General features: G+C 35.1%; 1 protein-coding gene across 2 annotated transcripts in view; it reads left to right on the forward strand.

The window, feature by feature from the left end:
• The first annotated feature begins 841 nt into the window (after positions 1–841).
• Positions 842–17,521, forward strand: part of LOC126967703 (nose resistant to fluoxetine protein 6-like) — a 48,594-nt gene continuing 31,914 nt past the window's right edge. For both annotated transcript variants that reach the window (XM_050812305.1, XM_050812304.1), the window contains exons 1-5: positions 842–933; positions 8,560–8,699; positions 9,883–10,222; positions 11,698–11,806; positions 12,778–12,865. In XM_050812305.1, coding sequence (XP_050668262.1) covers positions 864–933; positions 8,560–8,699; positions 9,883–10,222; positions 11,698–11,806; positions 12,778–12,865 — 747 coding nt within the window. In that variant the 5' untranslated portion in view covers positions 842–863. The remainder of the gene's footprint in view (positions 934–8,559; positions 8,700–9,882; positions 10,223–11,697; positions 11,807–12,777; positions 12,866–17,521) is intronic.

The raw sequence follows: 17,521 nt of genomic DNA on the forward strand, positions 1-17,521 counted from the left end.
GTGTGGTGCAACTTTTTGAAGCAAATTCACCAAATTTACTGGTCTCATTCTACAATTTTTGAATCCACGTCTGTCTTCTATTCTTAAATCATTCCATTAGGAACGGTAGGCCCCTTCATGATGTCGTCTTCTCAAAAATGATCGCGACCAGTACTTGCGTGGCTTTCTTGAATTTCCTTCATTCTGTACAATGTACAAGTATACGAAATGTAAGTATGCACTCATGAAGCAAAGTTCCGCAGTACCTTCACTTTCTATTGTCTGTACCAATAGTAAATTGTGTTGACTGACATGTCTTAAACAAGTTTAGCTACAAGCCGACAACAAGTATAAAACATGAGGTCATATACATGTAGACAACTCATAGGTGACAAACAATTTCATCAGACAAGTTTCATACAAATATTGTCCACGACAAGTTTAATGTTTTTGTATTTTGAAAATATTGCATTCAACATGTAGTTGTAATTTGCATGAAACTTGTCAAATACGTGTATAATACCTTGGTGTAAACGAGGGGTTAGAAAGCTTCGTTAACATGATTACTGTCATAATTAGTAATCGCATGTTACAAATACAATATTAACTATAACAGTTCGACTTTGCACCACAAACAGCACCCATTTACGAGTTGACGCATGGACCAGCCATCATTCCCTTGCATTTGAGGGAAGGAGACGACCAGGCACACGACGGTGCCATTCATTAAAATGAAGAAAAAACACACTTATTTAAGCCGAATGTAAGAAACGAGAAATGTATTTATAGTATCAATAAGCAATGAACTTCTTAATAAAAATGTAATTCACTTATTTCGAGGAACATTATTGATTCAGTTTAGAAAGGCAGCACCCGCTCTCACTATGTCGTACAGATATTTTGTGGTTTTGTTTTTCTTTGGATTGTGCTGCGGTGATCCGCATTATTTAAATGGTATGTAATATTAAGTATTTAACTCGATTTCAAATAAAAATATTAATGGCATCTAAAATAAATTCTTTTGTAAACAGCTTTCTGTCAGCAAAATCCTTAATAAGTAGCACTTTTTCATTATAATTTTTTGTTATTTTTTTTTTTTGTTATACGCCCGCGACTTTATCCGCGTAAATTTTTTCTTCCCACTACGAAGATTGAAAATTTTCAAGGAAGTTATTGGTTTTACCCCGTTTTGTAAAAATTGAATTCTCATCAGATTTCGACGCTCTGAGGTCCTAGGAAGCTTCACTGACTACTCTCGCAAGGGTGTCTCTATGTCTGTGTGTGTGAACCTCCGATAACTTTTGAACGGTTTGACCGATTTCATTGCAGTTAGCGCCATTCAATAGGGATTAGCCATTCTATTGTCAATCAATTATCAATTATAATTTGGACCGAATCGAACCGTTAGATTAAGAAATCTCAAAAAACTACGAAATCATTTTCTTTGAAATTCAGTGTTATTTTGGAATAACTTTGAAACGGCTTTACCGAACGACGAACCAAAAACGTGAACGAAAGAAAACAAAAAAACAGTGTTTTTTTGGGAATTACTCCGAATTCCGAAATTCCTGGTTCAATCAATTCAAACTTAAAGATCGTTTGAGAGGCTTAAAAACTGCGTCGCCGCCAACCGCATGAAAATCGGATCATTCATTCAAAAGTTATTGCAGTTTGAAATTACAAAAAAGAGTGTTTTATTAAACTTTACTTATTAAGCTCAAAAAGCTCAAAAACGACGTATTAGAAAAAGGAGAATGACCAGCATTGTATGGAGCATGGGCTACGAACAAATATTATTGTGTCTCGATAAATGTTAGCATAAAATAAAGCTTGACAATTCTATTTTCATTCACATATTTTGCTGGTTGGAATCTCAGATTCAGTGAAAAATAATTTTAATGACTGTTATGTTAGATTAGGTTAGGTTGTTAAGAAGGTAGCGCTCGTTTGGATGAACTTTACTACCTATGGTGGGAACCTAGGAGGTACTTACAGAGTGATTCTATAGGGTAATGCTGCTGATATTGATTCTATTTTCGTGCTGCAGAAAAGAGCTGTTCGGTCAATTTATGGTATGGGACCAAGAGAGTCGCTTAGATCTAAATTTAAAGATTTTAAAATTATGACTGTTTCTAACCAATATATATATTAAAATTTAGTGTATGTTTATAATAAATAATAGTTTAAAAAACTAAAGAACACGCTTTATATAAAATTCAACTAAAAAATAGAAAATAAATTTAAATTGAAAATAGTGTAAAAAATATTATATATTTCATTATAAAAAAAGCGTGGGGTGCTTTTTAAGATATTATTAAAATAATAATTCTTCTACATCCCACGCTTTTTAATCTGTAATCTTGATATAAAAGAGTGGCAATGAGTTTCTTGCTACTTCTTCTCATTAGCTCAACCCTTTACGAAGTAGCGGTAGATTCAATAAGAAACATATATGACCTACGTGAATAAACTGATTTTGATTTGATTTGATTTGATTCTGAACCATTAACCAATCATCATTTAGAGAATAGTTTAAAAGTCACGTATACCTTTAAATAGGTAACTAATCACTTAATTAATAAATAAATTGTGTTATATTTTATATTTAACTCCAAAATGATATTAAAATATTACCAATTAAAATTTAAATGTATCGTAAAAAATAAATTAACATCTGAGACCTATGATACTGTGAAAGATTATTTGAATGATAAAGATAGTTGGAATTAATGTTTCTAAATTTGTTTATTGAATATTGTTATACAAATGTGAATGATATTGTAACTTTTACACTTCATCCTGACTTACACTAAATAACTTATAAAGTTTTACAGTGAATAAAGATTTTTTGAATATAAATTTGAATAAAGTAAGTAGATAATATATAGGTATATAGTAGTATCCAACGCGGTATAACGGCCAGTATTCTTGGTACGCTTCCACGTAATGATAGTTTTAATTTTAAGTAGTCATAGTCTATACATCAATACATATAAAAAAAATTGGAGTGTCTATTTGTAATATTGAAACAACAATTTTTTAACTACATGTATATGAATATATATACGGTACATACACCAAAATAACAAATTTTAAATTAGGCTACGTTTATTTTAGAAAAAAATATTTTATTTTAGAAAGATAAAGCCATGTTACAATGTCTAAGAAACGGTCTAACTCTTAAAATAATTTATATGACAAAACAACGTTTGCCGGGTCAGCTAGTATTGTAAATATAGTTGTAAGTTTTTTTTTAATAATAAATAAAGTCTTGTTGTAAGTATGTACAATACTTCGTACTTTTTTTTATAAATTTATTTAATCATAAATATATGCACAGTTGGTACTTAAATTTTACATCTCGCCAAACTGTTGCAACAGTTTGTTGGCGAGTTTACACTACGTAGTTATTTCATAGTAAATAACATTGACTGTAATAGTTTTCGCATATACAAAGGAAATGTAATAAGTATCTCAACTCGACGTAAAAAAACACAAAACAACGGCAATAGATTGAAATAATTTTCAAATATCCTTTTCTGTTACGTGGAGGTATTTAGTTTTATTTTTTTTATGGAATAGGAGGAGTAACGAGCGTACGGGTCACCTAGTGTTAAGTGATCACCGCCGCCCATAATCTCTTGCAACACCAGAGGAATCACAGGTGCGTTGCCGGCCTTTAAGGAAATTGTACGCGCTTTTTTGAAGGTACCCATGTCGTAACGTCCCGGAAACACCGCACAAGGAAGCTCATTCCACAGATTTGTAGTACGTGGAAGAAAGCTCCTTGAAAACCGCACTGTGGAGGACCGCCACACATCCAGATGGTGGGAATGATATCGTAACTTGTGGCATGTCGTGCGAAGGTGGAATTCGGCGGCAGGAATAAGGTTAAACAGCTCTTCTGAACACTCCCCGTGATAAATGCGGTAGAAGACACACAATGAAGCGACATTTCTACGCAACGCCAAGTGATCCAGCCGTTCACAGAGCACTGAGTCCCCGACAATTCGAGCTGCTCTACGTTGCACGCGATCAAATGGATCGAGCTCATACTGGGGTGCGCCAGACCAGAGATGACAGCAATACTCCATATGTGGCCGGACCTGCGCTTTGTACTGCGCTAGAATGTGGGCCGGCTTGAAGTATTGTTTGTATAACTAGAAGTACTCTATGGTATTTATTACGCAAAAAAGACATTGAATAAAACCATAAAAACACACTACGTGCACCACAACCAACCATGACGAATTGTTTCGATTCGATTTTAAAAGGTTAACAAGATACTAAATTCCTAAAAAAATCAATATTTTTAATTAATGTACTATGACGATGGCACACTTAATCGATTATGATTCCATTAATAGCGATTGATTTTATTATTACAATCATGTCAAATACTTTTAAAATAAAATGTAAACTCGGGATAGGAAGCATTTTATTTTTACCCCGAAACTGAATGTAAAAATGTAATTTAAATTATTAAATATATTATTGTCTGACACAACCATGGCCCATGTATTGCCTATCTCCTTTTGCGGGAAATGCACGGATGGCCCTTAGGCAGCAGCTTGACACAATACATCATAAAATAAATAAAAATTTAATTTAATATTAACACCTCTTACGCAAACCTTTACCTTTAATATTAATAAAATACTATTATTTATATGTGCTACCTATTGATAGGTTTTAAGTCGGTGCCAAGCCCTAAACAAAATAACACTTAATATTATAAACAGCTTACTTACTGTAATTATTAAGGTTGTCTGGCCACGTGTGTATGTCCGCTTGGTTTGTTTTGTTCTAGACGAAGCTATCCCGCTCAAAGTCACGCGTGGCGAGTGTAGGTACCTACTATTACATTTGGCTTACCTTAAAGCTATCAATATGTAGCACATACAAATAACAGTATTTGATTAATATTAAAGGTAAAGGTTTGCATAACAGGTGTATTAAATTAAATTTTTAGTTATTTGTTTCTTTTCAGTTTTTGAAGTCATTTTTTAAGCGTGGTTTGTTTTTTCTTTTTTACTTTTTAGTGTCAGTCCTAAATAATTATATATAATCAACCTGAATAAAAACTCCTTAAAAAGCCACTTACATAAAAAACAATTATATCATCCACGTAAACAAAAATTTTCATAAAATGAAAACTACTGGGCCAAACTATATAAAATTGTTATGGGACCAAATGGCATCTATTCCGCATCAAACTAAAGAATTACGTAAATCGGATCATAAATCTCAGAGTAATCAGTGTGGGGGAACATGGGTATCAGTGGATCACGGGGAACAGTGAATCATTTAATATAGTTCTGTATCTATAGCACCCACACATACACGCGATTGTTTCAATAACACTCTTCCATACCCCGCGCAGCCCAACTAGTCGCAATCTTTCCATCATAGCGGGAGGACACGCGATAGCGCATCAATCAGTGAGGTAAGTACGCAAAAAATTTTTTACGTGCTACTTAAAATTGTCTTACTGCAAAAATACTTGGATTTTTTTTATTAAATGCATTTTTTCTTTATATATATGTACTCAATCGTATAGAACCGTACTGAGGTTCAGGAAAAAAGCAAATTATTTAATGTAAAAAATATTATTTGTGTTTTTGGTACTTGGGTTACAGTGAATCATGTTATTATGGGTTTCGTTGGATCACGATCTATTGTACCCCAAAGAGCTTCGATCTTCAAAGTGACTTTTTTACAGGTTAAAATGCCACGTATACGTAAGCTTGCATACGAGATGGCGTTGCTAAATGATATCCAGGTACCACAAAAATGCCATGATACCAAACTGGTAGGGTTTATAGCTTTAGGAAATGACATCCTGATCTAAGCCTAAGAACACCTGAAGGTTGCAGTTTGAGCCGTGCCACGTTTTTCAACCGCCATAACGTAAAAATGTTTTTTGACAATTTAGAAAAAGTTATGTCGAGAGAAATTGTGTTTGGAAACGAAACCAGGGTTTTCAATTTAGACGAAACCAACACCATGACAGTTCAAAAATCAGCCAAAGTACTCGCCCCCAAAGGCCAAAAATAGGTTTCCAAAGTTACCAGTGCAGAGCGCGGAACACTAGTAACTACATGTTACATAGTGAGTGCACTGGGTAATACTCTGCCACCCGTAATGATCTTTCCAAGGGTCCATTTTAAGCAACACATAATAAATGACGCACCACCTGGCACTTTAGGACTCGCAAAACAATCTGGCTGGATAAATGAAGAATTATTTGCAAAGACATTACATCATTTTATAACTCACACAAATTCAAGTAAAATTAATCCTAGCCTTCTAATACTGGACAATCATGAGCACATTTATATTGAGGCACTAAATTTAGCAAAAGAAAATGGGGTGACTATTATTACTGTCCCACCGCATTCAACCGGTAAAATGAAACCTCTAGACGTTGGTGTTTTTAGGCTATTAAAAACTGCCTACAACAAGGCTGTTAACAACTGGATGATGCGCAATCCAGGGAAAACATTCTCAATTTATGAAGTTGCTGGGTGTGTTAGAGATGCCCATTTGAAAGCAATGACGCCGGCTAACATATGCAATGCCTTTCGCGAAACAGGGATTTTCCCTTTCAACAGAGATATTTTTACTGACGAAGATTTCGGACCCAGTGAAGTTACTGACAGGCCACACTATCAAAATCCAGACGACAGACAACATGAAGATATTTTCAGAGACGACAATGACGAGAACAGAACAAGAACTCCTTCACCAACAATTCTGCCTTTAGAACTATCATCGGCAATTGTTCATGACGAAACATCGTCTTTAGCCGACCCTCAAAATACATCATCTGCAGAATTTGCCAAATCAGCTTCGAAAGATATTGAAACCTTAAATGACGTCGAACTAATGCCATTGATATCTCCTTCAGAAAATATTTTCGTTCATCAACTTTTAACTGAACCAGCTTCTTGTACACCAGTCAAACAATTACCTGTAGAACCACCTTGCACTTCATTTAATGGCCCAACGCCAACTTCTAGCACATTTATAGTCTCAAATGCACAAACTAGGAAATTCATTAGTCCTTTAGAATTTTGTGGCTTACTAAAAGCTGATCCTAGAAAAGGTAGTAGAGCAGCAAGACGAAAAGGTAAAACCATGATTGCTACAGATACACCCGAAAAAGACCAAATCTAAAAAGAGCAGAAGATATACATAAGGGAAAAAAGACTAAGATACAGGCTAAAGCTGTTATGAAAAGAAAAGTTTTAAATAATAGCTCCAGTGAAGAAGACAAAGAAATGAGCATCTATTCGGAAGAAGAACCTGTGTTTGAAGAGGAAGCTGAGTTTCAAGTCATTAATCCTGATAAATTGCCAAAAGAAGGGGACTTCGTATAAGTATTATTTAAAGTGAAGAGTAAAAATATTTATTACATTGTCAAAGTAATTTGCAATTAATTAATTATTACATTGCAAAGGAGAAAAGGGTGGGTATACTGGGAGCATAAAAAGGACTCAAGGACTATTATTTTGACGTTGATTTTACAAACATAGATTTACGTTAAGTTTAAGTTTTCTTTTCTGTTCTAAATATGTTCAAAAGTTTGCGATAGATTAGCCAATTAAGATTAAAAATTGATCACATAATATTTAATATTGATTAATTTATGTGATAGTAATGTCATCGTTGTTCTGAATATTAAATGCCATCAAAATCCAGCCACGCGTCGCTAATCGCTATAATTAAGAATTGTAAAGTGACCATGTCTACCGCACTCCCTCTCGTACGATAACCCGAGTTCATCGGCCGACGCCCGCGCATTAACGAGATTTTACTTACTTAGTAGTAGGTATGTAAGTAGTCGATGCGTCACTTTGGTTTGTTTTAATAGGTATTGTTTCCATCGCTCATTTTATTATGCTTTATGCCTTTTTAAAAAATATAAACTAAAATACTGCTAACGCTAATTTATACAAAATAATATTAAAATGATTTAGTAATAATTATTTATTATCTATATTAATAGTAATCTAAATTAAACCTCAATATTCCGTTCCAACATTCTAGAAAAAAGAATCTCCTCCATATTCCACTCATGCGTACAAACTGTAGATCACACTCCTTTTAACCACGAACCCACTTCGAATACTTATAACAAACTACAATCATCCGAAATAGATCTTTTTTTTTCAAGGAACATATTACACAAGATTATTTTCAGGTCACGGAAAACTAATATAATAATAATATAAGTGTATACTTTAAGTCAATTTAAATTGCAAAAATGCGTAAGATACCTACTTACCAAGTACATAGTAAAGCCTTTAATTTGTTTAAGCTGTAAGTAATTTGTAAAAACGTTAAATAACTATTTAATACTATTTGTGGAGGCTTTTGATTGGCCCATATGTAAACATCTAGATATATGTATTTGTATTGATGGCTGTTAGCCACCCTATGAAAAAAAAAATAATGTAGAGGGTAAAGAATGAGCTTTAAAATGGCGTCTCTCTGCCTTCAGCATTATGATTTATTATTAGATATGGTTTAATGTTATCAAAGGAACTATTAGTTGTTAACTGATGTTGATATTAGTTACAGATTATTTCTTAATGCCACCGCTGTTTAACCTGGATAACTATGAAAAATGCATGGCTGGTGAAGACGGTCTATTTTGTGTTGTTGCTGTGGACGTCATAACACAACCTGATAATGACGTAACAAACATCATCAAAGTAAGTGGAGAATTTCTAGATGAGTCGCTCATAGAACTCGCTAAAAGTGCTTTTTATTTTTTTCATATTTAAAGTACAGTATCGGTCGTTTTCAATAACATATCTATCCTTAGTTAAACTTACTAGGTAGACAAATCTCGCCCAGTCACTTTGCCAGATTAACTTGTACGGCAAGTCCATCCTGTGGACTAGTCAAGCTAAATATCTAGGAGTGACGCTTAACGGTTAAATAAGCTTCGCTAAGCGCAAGCGTCGCAAGCTATCGCTCTTACACAAATTGACGATATAAAGAGTAATTGTATGTCGGATCACATCTTACGCCAGCGTCGAGTTTGCACGCTTAACCCGGAAATATGGCGTATGTATTTTTTTAATTTTTGTATGTATATAGTACAATGTATTGCCTTTTACAAAGTTTTACAAGTTAATAAAATAATAACCACTATATTTCTGCCGTGAAGAAGTTATGTGTAAGTATTATTGTGTTTCGGTCTGAAGGGCGCTGTAGCTAGTGAAATTACTGGGTAGGACGTGGACGTGGGCCATGGTGGCTGCTTCAACTCAACAACAGTCGCGGAGCGTCCTTTAAGGAGACTCGAACCTCGGACCGGCTGTGGGCTTGGGGTTGATGAGAAAATCGCTCTAATCTATCTGATACTCCGATGGACTTTTGACAAAAGGAAAGTGCGGTGATGTAAAGTATAATGTATGTATGTGTGTTTGCTGATGTTCGGCTGTACCACCTGCAACCTGTTTGCTTCGGATGGTAACTTGCCCTACGAGATGATAACTTACCTTCCTTTACATGTTTTCTTTGTTCAATCGAATCACAATAGTAATGGCCACACTGTGCCTTTTAATCTTCAACTTTCGTTTTCACATTCTATTCAACTTTCGTTTGGCGATTTGAATAATTGAATACATTATAAAAACCCATTGCCAATATAGTCATTTAGTTCCGTCGGTGTTGATGAACACCTTGAATCCACAGAAATCCACCCGACGCGGGACAACGGGGGCCCGCTTCGCTTGTAGGGCATGCCTACTGCACTGTGGCTGGGCGATGATGTATGTCCTTGATGAACAACAAAAGGAACAGTGTGGACACAGCTATTTAGTACTTCATTCATCTATTGAATAAGTCGAGTACTTCGTTTACTGTATCCAATAATTTTATTTGCAGAAGTATTCCTTAAACAAGCTAAAACAATATAACCACTCAAATATAGAACGAGGGATTTGTGTCACGAGAAGTTGCAGAAGACAAAATATTCAAAATTTAAACACGGAGGACCTACAAATAGTACTTTCGGAATGCCTTAATGAAACTATTTACAATGAATATAAAGTAGAAACAAAAATATCAAGAATAAATTATTGCCATAATTCTAAGCGTCGAGTTGATGTAGATGTTGATATTGGAGATCGAATATTTGGAATTGCAATTTTAATAATAGTTCTGCTCAATATTATTGGTACGATGTATGATGCTCAGCTAGATAGAACGAAAAATCAAAGTAAAGGTATGACTCATTAATCATTAAATTATAGGAATCTATGTATACTAATAGATTATTAGATTCGAGCAAACGAAAGATCTTCCTTCTTTTTCGCTTGCCTAGTAAAAACACTATTTTCTCTTTCCTCTCTTAGTTTGTTGTATATCTGACTAGATTATCTGATAGACTTAAAATATATACGCGTATAGACAAAAAAGGGCTGCGAGAGAGAAGAAAGTCTCTAAGGGAGATATACCAAGAGAGAAAGAAAGCGAATCTTTTGTTACTGTAACCCATTTTGATTGACAGGTCGTAAGCAGTTAGCTAGGCTTGGAATTAGCTCCTTATAATTTCATCCGTCAGGGATTAAGTATACAAATTAAATTTATACCAAAATCCCAGGGCTCTAATAGAGCGAATATAAAATTAAAATAATTACGCATAAACTAACATACTGTTTAAATTTGAAAGATAGACATCTCAAGTCAATCTCCTTACATGCAATTATTGTGTTAAGCAGAAAAAAAAAGGTTATCAACTGTAAAGTAGGTCCTATGGTTGTGGCATACATACAACAAAACATAATATCACGATATGCGGATCACGCGGGTGGTTGGATTAGTTGGTAGAGCGCTGGGACTGCTTCCAAGAGGCGCGTGTTCGAATCCCGCATCGTCAATAAATTTTGGTATAAATTATTTTTTTATAATATTGAACTAGAAAAGCGCACACTTTGTCACGCACTATCGAGCGGTCAGGTTGTCTATTATATATATATAATATTTAAATGAGATAGTTATGTCTGTGACCTGCGTTATGTTTTCATATTTGCGTTCTGTAGTATGTAAGAATTATAAAACGTTATAGAAAACAACGCCCATATTAATAACAACTGAATTCATAAATTCACACCAAATCACTCAATTTCATATTAACAATCAGATTTTAATCAATTAGAATTGAAATTAAACAATATTGCACCACGGCATCCATAGTTTGTTGGGAGCCGATGAACTGGGCCCAAACAAAAAAATCGCATACGCAAAAGAGATAGCAGATATTGTAGTGTATCTCGCTTACTCTCAATACCAATCTAATTTATGTGTCTCTGTCACATAATTATTGTTATTTTAGTGAAGCATCTATTGTTAATATTCTATCTACGAGGCTAGTATTTTCTACTAAGTCTATGATCACTCTTATTTCGAAAAGTGTTAAACTCTTTATTTCTTCTTCTTCATGAGTATGTTGAAGGTTTTATCAAAGAGAATTTAAACACTGCATAGTTTTATTATAGAGAGTCCATTAAAGTATGTACTGTTTAAACATAATTTAATCATTGTTAAATGTTTACGCCACTATACATATATTAAAACTAATATGTAGGTTATATTCATTACGGTGTAATTATAGGATATTATAATTAAAAAGAGTTTTATCACAAAATAAACGAAATACTACTTAAATATATATAATACTTAATATTGATGTATTTTTAGGTAATCCGTATTTACTATGTTTTTCACTAATCAAAAATTGGAACAAGTATACCTCAAACGAGCATAAAGATCTTAGATTTAAAAGTTTTCAAGGTCTACACGTAATAAGGTACGTATTTGCTGGATTTGCCATCTATATTGTATAAAAATATTTGTTGTTTTGGATCAATAAAAATGCAAAAAATTGCTTCATGATTTTACAATATCGCACCCGTATTTTTTTTTAATTATAAACAGAACAACGTTTGTCTGGTATGCTTAGGTTAGGAAAGTCAGGTTAAGTCAGAACAAAAATACACATGAGCCCGGCCGCAGGCCGGGCAACAAACAGTATTTATAGTAATATTTCAGGAAACAGAATCTAGATGAGATTAAAGATTATAGGTATACCAAGCTAAAACTTATCTGAAAACAAAATCATTTTCCAGAAACTAAAGGTAGGTTAGGTTAAGTTAGAACATAAATACATATGAGCCAACAACCAGTATTTACTGAAATATTTCAGTATTAACAGAATCTACATAAATCTCAAAGTAATATACCGAATTTAAGAAATTAATAAAACTAATGAAATTGTGTCATTTAAATGTTATTTATTAATTTTTGAACATTGAGGTTATGATAATAATAAAATTCTAAATCTGAAACTAAAAGTTTCCTTACCCTGGGAGTGCAGGGAAGGGTAAAGGGGACCCCTCAAATTCATGCCAATGGATTCCAAATTTCTACCAAACTTTGCTAATAATTGAAACTAAAATGCCGTAGTAAAACTTTGTAAAAATAATAATACAAGAAATAAGAAAGACACTAGGATTACATATCATCAGAAAGAATTTTATTAATTTCAATATAAAATAACACGAAGCGTATGTAACAAAATTTTAAAGCTACCATAGTGTCAAGATGCCAAGCACACAAGCATCTAATAGTTGCGGTAATAAAAAGCTATTGTTCTTAGGTAGTTCGGTATCTATTTGGAGGGCAGCGGAGACCAATCCTTAATTTAAGATTTACATACCTATACATACATCTGTTCCGTATCTAATTATAATAAAAACGTAATTTTGAATTTTTTCACAGAACTGTATTAATATTCTTAATAATCATGGTGCACGTCGTGTGGCTAATGCCATTCACTTTTGTTGACAATCCTCGAGATCTTGAATTGGTAAGAATAAATATTATTTTATTATTAATCTTAGGTAATGTTTGCAATACTATTACCAACCTATGTATCTACTTAGCGCCGGTTTCACCATTGAAGTAGAACGCGATTACAACACTTTGAATTAAGCTTACGCATGTAAACAAGATTACAGATGCAATTCGGATTTCACAAACATAAATAATTAGCCCAAACGTTGGCCGTTCAATATAATTGATCCCGTTCAAGAGCTGTCATTGTCTTTTTTTTTAAAGTCATTATCGTAATAGAAACATTGACATTTACTAAATATTTTTGATTTTGTTCATACTTATCGATGTCAGTTTTGACAGGTATTTGAATCTATTGTTTATGATATGTAAACTCAGTTTTCGTCAACACGCTCAAAAGTTATTGGTGAAATCGATTAATCGAGATCAAGACTGGCATTTGTACTTGTTTACGTTAAACTTAGTTTGAAATATCATTGGTGAAATCGCTTTGTGTTTAATCGAGATCAAAACTGGCATTTGTACTCGTTTATGTAAAACTTAGTTTTATCAAACTCAATTTGAAATATCATTGGTGAAATCGATTTGTGTTTAATCGAGATTCAAACTGGCATTTGTAATCGTTTACGTAAAACTTAGTTTTATCAAACTCAGTTTGAAGTATCATTGGTGAAATCGCTTTGTGTTTAATCAAGATCAAGACTGGCATTTGAACTTGTTTACGTTAAACTTAGTTTTATTAATCTTAGTTTGAAGTATCATTGGTAAAATCGCTTTCTGTTTAATGAGGTCAAATCTGGCATTTGTACTCGTTTACGTAAAACTTAGTTTTATCAAACTCAGTTTGAAATATCATTTGTGAAATCGCTTTGTATTTAATCGAGATCAAGAATGGCATTTGAACTCGTTTACGTAAAACTTAGCTTTATCAAACTCAGTTTGAAGTATCATTTCGGAGCATATTATTATTATATTTTCTAACTCATTTATTCCTAAACATTACCTGGCAAGCAAGACCAATGGTGTCCATGAATCAAACCAAGAATAACGGTTATATTTACCAGTGGGAGTCTCCTTTACACAAGATGCCGGCTAGATTATGAGTAACATAACGGCGCCTATTTCTGCCGTGAATCAGTAATGTGTAAGCATTACTGTTTTTCGGTGTAAAGGGCACCATAGCTAGTAAAATTGTTGGGCAAACGAGACATAAAATCTTATGTCCTAAGGTGACGAGAGCAGTTGTAGTGCCAATCGGGTTTTTTTTTAATGATAATACCTAAGGGACGAGACGAGCAGGACGCACAGCTGATGGTAATTGATACGCCATGCCCATTACAACGCAGTGCCGCTCAGGATTCTACGGCGCCCTTCAGACCGAAACACATTACTCACACATTACTACCGAAACACATTGCTTACACATTACTACTTCAGAGCAGAATTTGGGTTTTTCAAGAATCCTGAGCGGCACTGCATTGCAATGGGCAGGGCGTATCAATTACCATCAGCTGAACGTCCTGCTCGTCTCGTCTCTTATTGTCATGAAAATATATATTATCTCTATAATTTGGCTCGGACCAACGTGGTATTTACATCTCCAGGTACTGCATGTTTGACCAGTGTGCTCAGGAACACTATTTGATTTCACTTACACTTCTAGTTTTCCAAGGACTATGTTGGTAAAGTTGGTAAATCTTATAACGTTATTTAAACTTCGAAATGAAGTATTTTCCTGTTTACAATATATTTCTACCGGCCATGACCTTATACAAACACCAAATAAACTATTTAATGATTGCTTATTCCAAACTATTGTTATAATAAAAAAAGAAGAGCAAACTATATTATACACTATACAGCATACAAATACACACATCAAAAAAGCATCATGATATTACAAATTTACCATTTATGTTAATTAATTTCTAAGTCTTTATTCACTCAAAATCCATAGGTATTTAACTTTTTTTGCTATTGAGGACATACTGGCTGGTTGTAATAAAAATTTTCATAAAATTAAATGAAAGGTAATTTGAATTTAAGTGCGTTTTTATTGCTACGTTTAGCCTTGATTTTATAATTTTACCAACCATTTAAATAAAGTTAGCGACAAAATTGAATTGTTAGATATTCTTTACGTCTTGGGGCGACGTCATTTGACGGCAAATGAAATGCAAAGAGCTGTAGGGATGTTGCAAGCGGGAAGTAATCAGTCGCAGGTATCTCGGCATTTTGGCATTCATAGAAGTGTTATTTGTCGTCTTTGGCAGCGCTACAATAATACAAGGGATCCCGCTGAACAGCATTCAGGCCGTAAAAGGAGTACAACGACTTGGCAAGACTAGTACATACAACTGACTGCAAGGCGCCAGTCGATGTTAACCGCTCGAGAGATAGGTTTGTAGTTTGGCTACAAAATTCAAGTGGTGTTGATGTAAGTTCCCAAACAGTGCCCACCGGTACGTCACGGGAATCGAAATCGATCGTCGAAATGAATGGTGTAGAAAACGCAAAACATGGAACCAGGAACATTGGGATAAAATTATGTTTTCCGATGAGTCGCAATTCGGGTTTAGGCCTGATACAAGAAGGGTGCGAGTGTGCAGTCGGCCCGGAAATACTGAAAGGCTCAGGTGCATTCAGGAAGTTCATCCATACAGCGGCAAAACAGACGAACTGAGCTCGTTTTTGTAAATGGAAACATGAACGCTGAAAATTACGTGGAGGATATTCTCAGACCTTATGTCCAACCATTTGCACAAACCTTTGGCTCCGATTTTACGTAAATGCATGACAATGAGCGTTCACATACAGCTCGGCGAACCAGTCAATACTTGGCAACGGAGAACGTCCGGGTATTGCCCTGGTCTGCACAATCGCCAGACCTCAACCCCATCGAGCACGCATGTGACATGCTCCAGAGACGTGATTTGAAGGACTTGGACGGATGACAACAACCCAACAGCTGAAGGATTTGCTACAATTCCATTGAGAGCGAATACCGCAAGATGACAAGTATAGCAGAGGAGGAAAAAAGAAAAAAGTGGTTCACTCGATTGTATAAAATTTGCAGTCATTGATAGATTGAGAGATCAAGGCTATAATCTTGTTAAAAACGGAGATAGCCGAAATCCACTACGTTATAAGAACGACGAACGAACTATTCGCTTTCAAACTTAGCCGGATTATACTTCACCACCAATCGCCAAATGTAATTACTACTATTTCAAACTTATGTCACAGTCATTTGACACATCACGTTTCATACTAAATGAGATTTAAATTTTTGCGTAGGCAGTCCCGCCTCTTTTTACATAGTATTTACATTCTCTTTGGGCGAGGGCGTAAATTGGCCGAGTGTCTAGTGAGCAAGTTTCATACGCACTTTATAAACACACTTGCGAGGAAAAAAACAAACATGTACCTATTGCATTGTTATTATTATTTGGGGATTTCAATGCACTTAAATCCTAGGATCTATTGTGCCCCCTTTTTGCGCAAGCGTGCCTGCTCTCGAACTTAAAAGTTAAGGAGGAGAATCGAGGTTACTAACTAGGATGCGTGTCACTGTGCCGAGATTTAAATTATATCCTCGAGACCTATTGCTTTTAGAAATCGTAGGATCAGCAAAGAGTCCAGGCAGGGCACGGCCTCTGCTTTGAGTGAAGGTGGTTTTAGACACCCCAGCCTGATTGTGACAATGGTTTCGCATTCCAGAAGAATGTGTATGGGGTCTTCAGTGGCTTCGCAGCAGAATCTGCACAGGTTTGATTCACTGATACCCATTCTGGTTAGGTGCCCATTTGGCTTGCAATAGCCGAATAGGAACCCCGTGAGGGCTCTCAGTTGTGTCCTGTCCAAGCCTATGCATTTTTTGGCACGCTTACGTTGATAGTAGCCTAGGATTAGCTTAGCTTGCCGATGGCCTTGTAACGAGGACCAGTAGCTGGCTGCCTCCAGCATTTCTAGCTTCCTTAGGACATTGCGGATAAGACATTCACCGGCTGCACAAAAAGGTTCAGGGCCTATGAAGGGGGATGAGGCACCATCCTTAGCTAGCTGGTCAGCTTTCTCATTACCTTCTATTCCTTTGTGCCCCGGTATCCCGGCCAGTGTAACTTTATATCTCTTGCAGAGGATATCCAGGTTTCTTCTACATTCCCACATTAACCGTGAAGTTATTGTGTAGGATGTCAGTGCCTTGAGAGCTGCTTGGCTATCTGACATTATGGCAATGTTCCTTGACTGGTAATTCCCGTCGAGGTTCATTTGTAAGCACCTGTAGGCGGAAGTATATGCACTAGACATATACTTCCGCCTGGTATATAGTTGCTGCTTTACCTAAGGGTTCGTGATATTTGATTGCTGGGCCGAAAACTCCAACACCGGTACCGGTTTGAGTCCTGGAGCCATCCGTGTACCACTTTATGGTATGACTATCTAGGTTTACCGTGGTGTCACAGTATCTATTGCATAAACCGTTTAGTTATTAAAACAATTGGTGAATTAACAATTTTCAAAACGATATTATTACAAAAATGTAAATCTATTTTCAGTAACATAAAAGCTCTTTGCTACAAAAAAACCTGTAATATCCGGTTAAATTGAAAATGCTCTGTTTACACTCATATAATTTGCAGTTAGGTACTAACTTAACTTTGTAGGA

Source organism: Leptidea sinapis, chromosome 13, assembly GCF_905404315.1.
Source record: "Leptidea sinapis chromosome 13, ilLepSina1.1, whole genome shotgun sequence".
NCBI classification, from domain to species: domain Eukaryota; kingdom Metazoa; phylum Arthropoda; class Insecta; order Lepidoptera; family Pieridae; genus Leptidea; species Leptidea sinapis.